Source organism: Gossypium hirsutum, chromosome D09 (assembly GCF_007990345.1).
Source record: "Gossypium hirsutum isolate 1008001.06 chromosome D09, Gossypium_hirsutum_v2.1, whole genome shotgun sequence".
Lineage (NCBI taxonomy): Eukaryota > Viridiplantae > Streptophyta > Magnoliopsida > Malvales > Malvaceae > Gossypium > Gossypium hirsutum.
The window spans coordinates 34,203,981-34,213,206 of record NC_053445.1 but is presented as its reverse complement, the minus strand read 5'-3'; the positions used below and the strand labels follow the sequence as shown (position 1 = coordinate 34,213,206).

At 33.9% G+C, this 9,226-nt stretch overlaps 1 protein-coding gene across 1 annotated transcript; it reads right to left on the bottom strand.

Moving 5' to 3' along the window:
• Positions 1-1,186: 1,186 nt before the first annotated feature.
• On the bottom strand, positions 1,187-8,277 carry LOC107921492 (uncharacterized). The gene is made up of 4 exons (XM_041100210.1): positions 8,178-8,277; positions 7,011-8,087; positions 2,341-2,412; positions 1,187-1,560 (listed from the first exon to the last, which is right to left on the bottom strand). Exons 1-3 carry the CDS (start codon positions 8,275-8,277, stop codon positions 2,354-2,356), a joined length of 1,236 nt encoding a protein of 411 aa, XP_040956144.1. The 3' UTR covers positions 1,187-1,560; positions 2,341-2,353.
• Positions 8,278-9,226: the final 949 nt, after the last annotated feature.

Sequence of the window (9,226 nt, the reverse complement as noted above, 5' to 3'; positions counted from 1 at the left end):
TATTGTTAATATAATTATTATTATTATTATTTTAATGATTATAATTAAAAGTGAAAATAATTATTATTTTCGTAGCTAACAAGGAAAACGAGGCATCAGCATCTAAAGGAAAAGAAAAGATCGTTGAGGAGTAAACGCGTATTCCGGGTTTGTATTACTATAACTTAATCTATTTAATAAATGCTATATTGAAATTGTATTCATGAGACATTTAAAGGAAGGTAAGTATTAACATTTGAAATTAAGTAAGAATATGTGTATATTGAATTATATGTGAATTGAAATAATAGATGTTTTGTATTGATTGAATATTTGAAATTGTTGTGGAAATGAATTCGAAATAGGAAAAGTAAAATAATACCCTATTAACTTATCGGACTAGATTGGATACAAATGGCATGCCATAGGATTTGTGATGTGATGAGGAGATTTGTAGTTCGGCCGAGAAGATGACTATGTTATTAAATGCTTCGGTTTATCCGAAGAGGCATTAAATGCCTTATTGGTGTGTTTGGGAGGTTATGATATACTGGTGTGTTATGGAGGATTTAAATTATTTCGGGTGTGTTTAGGTTGGATATTTTGGTGTGTTTGGGTGGAATCCGCGTATCTGTCAGAGTCCGAGCCTTGTTAATAGGGTAAATAATTGAAATGGAAATTTGAAAATGGGATTAGTTGATTTGACACTATTGAAAAATATGAGAAAAAAAGTATGATATAAATTATGAATTGATTTAGTATGTAAATATTTAAATATATAAATTTCAGTTTTATGGAATGATATATGAATATTTATATTTAGTTTAAAGTGATTTTTTTTAAAGACTATGGTCAATATTTGAAATTTTATTATTATTAAATAGTTTAATTTATAGTAATACCACTGAGTATAAAATACTCAGCGTACGGTTGTTTCCGTGCGCAGGTTAAAAAGGGGTTAGTGTCTCGGTTCAGCATCCAGGACAATCCCGACTCCGACATAAAGATTTTGGTGATGATTTCTTCCTTTAAGAGAAAGTGGCATGTACATAGGATTTATAATAGTTATTTTGGCATGTTATATAGTTTTGTTGTAAAGTAAGATATTATGTGTTTTGATGATTATATTAGAAAAATGGTATAAGTTTTTTTTTTTTTAAATTTCGGCAGCATTTCGACTTATTTTTACATTAAACCCCCTGCAAAATTTCAAACATAACTAACCCAATTTCAGTATTTCAACCAAGGCATTTATATACTTAATCCTACTTGACATATAGACATAACAACTTAAGTAAATAAAATCCTATTATCATTTCTAATTAACACATAAAACTAACTAAGCCATTTCAACTTGATACCAAAGCTAAAAAAAAAAAAAACTTATACCATTTTTCTAATATAATCATCAAAACACATAATATCTTACTTTACAACAAAACTATATAACATGCCAAAATAACTATTATAAATCCTATGTACATGCCACTTTCTCTTAAAGGAAGAAATCATCACCAAAATCTTTATGTCGGAGTCGGGATTGTCCTGGATGCTGAACCGAGACACTAACCCCTTTTTAACCTGCGCACGGAAACAACCGTACGCTGAGTATTTTATACTCAGTGGTATTACTATAAATTAAACTATTTAATAATAATAAAATTTCAAATATTGACCATAGTCTTTAAAAAAAATCACTTTAAACTAAATATAAATATTCATATATCATTCCATAAATCTGAAATTTATATATTTAAATATTTACATACTAAATCAATTCATAATTTATATCATACTTTTTTTTTCTCATATTTTTCAATAGTGTCAAATCAACTAATCCCATTTTCAAATTTCCATTTCAATTATTTACCCTATTAACAAGGCTCGGACTCTGACAGATACGCGGATTCCACCCAAACACACCAAAATATCCAACCTAAACACACCCGAAATAATTTAAATCCTCCATAACACACCAGTATATCATAACCTCCCAAACACACCAATAAGGCATTTAATGCCTCTTCGGATAAACCGAAGCATTTAATAACATAGTCATCTTCTCGGCCGAACTACAAATCTCCTCATCACATCACAAATCCTATGGCATGCCATTTGTATCCAATCTAGTCCGATAAGTTAATAGGGTATTATTTTACTTTTCCTATTTCGAATTCATTTCCACAACAATTTCAAATATTCAATCAATACAAAACATCTATTATTTCAATTCACATATAATTCAATATACACATATTCTTACTTAATTTCAAATGTTAATACTTACCTTCCTTTAAATGTCTCATGAATACAATTTCAATATAGCATTTATTAAATAGATTAAGTTATAGTAATACAAACCCGGAATACGCGTTTACTCCTCAACGATCTTTTCTTTTCCTTTAGATGCTGATGCCTCGTTTTCCTTGTTAGCTACGAAAATAATAATTATTTTCACTTTTAATTATAATCATTAAAATAATAATAATAATAATTATATTAACAATAATAATAAAATTTTTATTCAATTCCTACTTATTCCCAATTTAATTCTAACTAAGCTTACTTATTTTTCTAACTTAATTAACACTCTATTTCTATTCAAATTCCTTCTAAATCCAAATTTATCTACTAATTTTTCAGTATTTTTCACTAATTTCGAATTTTCCTCAATTTAATCCCTAAAATTCAAACCTATAGTTTAATTCACAATTTAATCCTTTTATCAACTCTAACTAGAAACTCTATCAAATAAACCCTCAATTCCATCATTTATTCAACATAAACCCTAATTTAAGGCTTTTTATAACTTAATCCCAATTATGTAAAACTTACAACTTAGTTCACAAATCATTCTTTTTATCTATTCTAACTAAAATTCTATCAACTAAACCCCTAATTTAACAACTTGTTCAAAATGAATCATGTTCAAAAACCTATGAACTTCCATAACCTCCACTTAACTTCAACAAAATTTTGTTTTAAAGCTTTTAAAATATCAAAATGAAGAGGAAAGGGCTAAATTTAGCTTACCAATTAACTTGAAGCTTTAAATCCTTAGTTTTCCCTTTTATTTTCTTTCCCTTTTCTTCCCCTGTTTTCGTCTCTTTCCCTGCTTCTTTTCTAGCTATTCTGTTTCTTTTCTTCTTTGTTTCTTTCTTTCTTTTACTTTATATCTTTTATTTTAACTAATAATATATTAAAAAAATCTTTTACTTATTAATTAAGCACATATTTATTTTTATTACAAGTGTACCCATGTAATTATTACTATTACACATGTCTTCAATATTTACCATACATTTGTCATCTTTTTTTTTTAATATAATACAATATAATATAATATAATATAATATAATATAAAGCATAAAAATCTAAGATTTTTATCACTTTACCGTCCCATTTCTTATTAATGGCTTAATTGCCATTTTAATCCTTTTTTTATTAATCTATAATTCAACTTTTACCCCTAGATCAATTTAGTCCTTTTTTTTTTCTTAATTTCTCTTAATTAAACTAAATTCACCCAATTAATACCTAATTAAACACACAACTAGTCTAATAAATATATCTAATAATTATTTTCGAACTCAATTTACTAAGATGGAGGCCCGATAATGTACTTTTTCGGTGCTTGTGAATTTTGGGTCATTACATTTCTCCCCCCCTTAATAAATTTCGTCCTCGAAATTTACCTGAGAAGAGATGAAGATATTGTGCTCTCATCGTCTCTTCTGGTTCCCAAGTCGCTTCTTCCACACTATGGCTTCTCCATAAGACTTTTACTAAAGGAACCCGTTTATTTCTTAATTCTTTCACTTCTCGTGCTAATATCTGAACCGGCTCTTCTTCATAAGTTAAATCAGATCGAATTTCAATGTCTTCAGTGGGAATAACATGAGAAGGATCCGATCTATATCTCCGAAGCATCGAAACATGAAAAACATCATGAATCCTTTGTAATTCCGGAGGTAAAGCCAATCGATAGGCAACCGGTCCGATTCTTTCCACAATTTCATACGGCCCAATAAAACGTGGACTCAATTTTCCTTTCCGACCAAATCTTAAAATTTTCTTCCATGGCGAAACTTTGAGGAATACTTTATCACCAACGGAATATTCAATATCTCGTCGTTTCAAATCTGCGTAAGATTTCTGTCTGTCGAATGCGGCTTTCAGTCTATCTTTAATCTTTTTAACTGTTTTCTCTGTCTCTTGAATCAATTCTGGCCCAATCACTTTTATTTCTTTTAATTCTGTCCAACATACTGGTGATCGACACCTTCGACCATATAGTGCTTCATACGGAGCCATCTGAATACTAGATTGGAAACTATTATTATAAACAAATTCTGCTAATGGCAAATATCGTTCCCAACCTGACGTAAAGTCGATAATACAAGCTCTCAACATATCTTCCAAAATCTGAATTACCCGCTCGGACTGTCCGTCAGTTTGTGGATGAAATGCAGTACTAAAATTGAGCCGAGTTCCCAGTGAATCATGTAATTGCCTCCAAAATTTCGATGTAAATCGAGGGTCCCGATCTGAGATTATCGATACCGGAATACCATGTAATCTAACAATTTCCTGGATATAAACTTCGGCAAGCTTCTGTAGTGACCAATCAATTCTGACTGCTATAAAGTGAGCAGACTTGGTAAGCCTATCAACTATCACCCAAATAGCATTCTTTTTGCTTGCTGACAACGGTAATCCCGTAACAAAGTCCATAGTAATACAATCCCATTTCCACTCGGGGATACTAATAGGCTGCAGTAAACCTGTCGGTACCTGATGTTCTGCTTTTACCCGTTGACAAGTCAGGCATTTACCAACATACTCGACTACATCTTTCTTCATCCCTGGCCACCAATACAGTTCTCGTAGGTCACGATACATCTTCGTTCCACCTGGGTGCAAAGCAAAAATACTATTATGTGCTTCTCGAAGAATCAACTCTTTAATCTCAGAAGTAGTTGGAACACAAATTCGATTCCGAAATCTCAAACAATCATGCTCATCAATACTAAAATTTTCCACCATACCAAACTGTATCATTTCTCTTTTCTTCATCAACTTTTCATCTTTTAGCTGTGCTGCTCTGATTTGATCAAACATTACTGGCTTGACTCTTAACTCAGCTAACAAACTTCCATCATCATTAATACTAAGCCGAGCAAACATTGCCCGTAATTCAACCGCTGCTTTCCTACTCAATGCATCTGCTACCACATTTGCCTTTCCTAGATGATAATCTATAACACAATCATAATCTTTCAGAAGTTCTATCCATCGTCTCTGTCTCAGATTCAACTCCTTTTGTGACAGAAGGTATTTGAGACTTTTATGATCGGTATATATGTAACATTTTTCACCATAAAGATAATGCCGCCAAATCTTCAATGCGAAAATTACAGCAGCTAACTCCAAATCGTGTGTCGGGTAGTTGCGTTCATGTGGCTTCAACTGTCGAGATGCATAAGCTATTACTTTTCCATCTTGCATCAATACACAACCCAAACCATTCAAAGAAGCATCACTGTACACTATGAAATCTTTCCCCGATTCTGGTAAAGTTAAAACCGGTGCCTCTGTCAACATTTGTTTCAATGTCTCAAAACTTCTCTGACACCGATCATCCCAGATAAAAGGAACATTCTTCTGTAGTAACTTGGTCATCGGAAAAGCTATTTTCGAAAACCCATTTACAAATCTTCTGTAATACCCAGCCAAACCAAGAAAACTGCGTACCTCTGATACATTCTTTGGTTCCTTCCATTGAACAATTGCCTCAATCTTCTTCGAATCAACTCTGATTCCATCTGCCGATACTACATGTCCCAAAAATACCACCTCTGATAACCAGAATTCACATTTGCTGAGCTTTCCATACAACTATTTTTCTCGAAAAATCTGTAACACAGTTTTGAGATGCTGATCATGCTCTAACTCTGACTTCGAATAAACTAATATATCATCAATGAAAACCACCACAAACTGATCTAAATACGGCTGAAAAATACGGTTCATCAGATCCATGAAAGCAGCTGGAGCATTAGTCAATCCGAACGGCATCACCAAAAATTCATAATGACCATACCTTGTACGAAAAGCTGTCTTCGGCACATCACTTTCTTTTACTTTCAACTGATAATACCCGGACCGCAAATCAATCTTCGAAAATACTGAAGCTCCTTTTAGCTGATCAAATAAATCATCTATACGAGGCAACGGATACCGGTTCTTGATTGTGACTTTGTTCAACTGCCGATAATCAATACAAAGCCGCATTGATCCATCTTTCTTTTTAACAAACAATACCGGAGCTCCCCAAGGTGAAATACTCGATCTAATAAATCCACGATCTAGCAAGTCCTGCAACTGCACCTTCAACTCTTTTAATTCAGTGGGCGACATTCGGTACGGAGGTATAGAGATTGGTGCTGTACTCGGGTACACTTCTATAGCAAATTCAACCTCTCTGTCAGGTGGTAAGCTCGGTAGTTCTTCAGGAAATACATCTAGAAACTCACATACAGTTCTGATCTGACTACACTGACTACCTACCAAATCAGAATTAATAACATAAGCTAGATATGTTGTACAACCCTGTCGAAGCAATTTACTAGCCTTGATTGCTGAAATAATACGTGTCGATCGACTAGTACGAATACCATTCACCTCAATTCTGTCTCCATCCTCTGTCTGAATACCGAACCTCTTTTTGTAACAATCTAAAATCACCCCGTATTCAGATAACCAATCCATCCCCAGTATTATATCAAAATCCCCAAATGGCATAATCAACAAATCAACGGAAAACATTTTATCATGTATCATCAACGGGCATCTCCGACATACTCTATCTACAGACACAGTTTGTCCCAAAGGGCTAGACACTTCTATTAAAATTCTAGACATTTCAGATTTTAACTTTCTCAGTTCAACCAGTTTTGAATTTATATAAGAGTGTGAAGATCCGGGATCAATTAAAGCATAAACAGGTTCAGAATATAGTAAGAATATACCTGTTACTACATCATGGGCGTCGCCTTCTTCCCGTGTTCTGACAACATAAGCTCTGGCGGGTACTTTCACTTCAGACTGTTGAATAGCTATATCACTGCTCCTCCTAATATTTCCTCCCCTTAAGAGTGAACTACCTCTACCTGACCCTCTGCCTCTAGCAGTAGATACTGATCTCTGAGATGCTGCAGGTAAAGCACCTTCATTTTTTTGACAATCCCGGATGAAATGATCTGTAGACCCGCATCGAAAGCATCGTCGGGTTATCCTCCAACATTCGCCCAAATGCTTCTTTCCACAGTGTTCACAGTCGGGGATATCAATATTTCGTGAAGGTCCTTTTACACTACCGGCAGAAACAGCAGTCTGTTTGCCTCGATTTTTATCTCCTCGATCTGATCTGAAACTTGACTTCCAACTGTCTCTGAATTCTCGGGATCTTTTCGGTAGAGGACTTGAAATAGTAATGCCAGCTCGTTTCCCAGTCGATCTAGCTATCTCAGGCTTTTTATCCAAACCCAACACCTGCTCAACCATCTTCGCTCTCTCTACTAAATCTACAAATTCTGTAATTCGATGTGACACCAGCTGTACCCTGATCTCATCTCTCAAACCCCGAAGAAACCTTTTACAACTATCAGCCTCTGTCGGTATAAACTCAAAAGCATATCGGCTGAGTCTGGAAAATTCACGTTCATAATCTACAACAGACAGGTTACCTTGTTTCAACATCAAAAACTCCTGCCTCTTATCTTCAATATACAGCTCCCCAACATATTTCTTCTGAAATTCTTTTTGAAATAAATCCCATGTCACATATTCTGTAGGCAGATGTCGTATTACAGATTCCCACCACAAATAGGCTTCTCCTTGCAGTAGAGAAACAGCACAGATCAAGCTCTCTCGGGGGGTACATTCTAATTGCTGTAGAACTCGTTTAGTTGATTCCATCCAATTCTCTGCAGTGGATGGATCAATTCCCTTCAAACCCAAAAATTCAGTAGCACCGTATTTTCGTAATTCTTTGATTGGGGCCCGTCTAGTAGTAGGAGTAGATATCGTAGCAGGTACAGTTCCCGCTACTCATTGCAAAGCATCAGCTATAATTCTCAGTAAATGGGAGTCATCTCTGTCTCTAACATTTTCCCGTTCTATATTAGGTTGGTTACCTAATGGATTTACACCCGGTGTAGCTGATTCTGTTTCATCCAATTCTCTATCTCTGATATACATTTCTTGATCTACATCTTCCACGTGTTCATTCGACATTTTAACTATAAAACAAAACAAATAATTATATCAGCATCCAAAAATCCCGACTCAGTTTGACTCGATTGTGGCATGTACATCTAAACTCAATTCTGAGCCCGATTTAGTCCGAGAATCGACTAAACCCGTAGCTCTGATACCACAAAATGTAACACCCCCTAACCCCAAACCGTCGTCGGAACAGGGTTACGAGGCATTACCGGACATATCAAACAATTTACAAATAATTCTAAATAAACAACCAACATATTAAAATACTTCATAAATTGTTATAATTTGTACTAATTGATTTCATTCATTTTTTTTTTAATATAATACAATATAATATAATATAATATAATATAATATAATATAAAGCATAAAAATCTAAGATTTTTATCACTTTACCGTCCCATTTCTTATTAATGGCTTAATTGCCATTTTAATCCTTTTTTTATTAATCTATAATTCAACTTTTACCCCTAGATCAATTTAGTCCTTTTTTTTTCTTAATTTCTCTTAATTAAACTAAATTCACCCAATTAATACCTAATTAAACACACAACTAGTCTAATAAATATATCTAATAATTATTTTCGAACTCAATTTACTAAGATGGAGGCCCGATAATGTACTTTTTCGGTGCTTGTGAATTTTGGGTCATTACAATAATATTAACGTAGTCGATTTCATATTTAGTAGTATATATATAACTAATATTTTTATCACGTTAATATAGTTTGAATGGACACCATACGAGGATCCGGCAATTCAAGAAGTCATCCCCGAGGAATTCCTTACGAATCCCAACATCTGGTACATGAAGGTCTCATTAGTAGTGTACATTACTGTCGAGATGCATGAAACCGATAGAATATTGTGGCAGTTCGGATTCTGACAATTGATCGTCGTGGCACCTCAAGACCTTGATGATCTGAATCCTATCGACTTGTGGCGGCCGAATGAGAAT

Bases quoted from the DNA above. Each gene is read 5' to 3' on its own strand.
- LOC107921492 (XM_041100210.1), bottom strand. From the start codon at position 8,277: ATGTCGAATGAACACGTGGAAGATGTAGATCAAGAAATGTATATCAGA. The intron at 8,088-8,177 runs GTAACCAACCTA...TGCAATGAGTAG, and splicing joins ACCGGGTGTAAATCCATTAG to CGGGAACTGTACCTGCTACG. The intron at 2,413-7,010 runs GTATATTCTTAC...TTATTTTCGTAG, and splicing joins CGCCCATGATGTAGTAACAG to CTAACAAGGAAAACGAGGCA.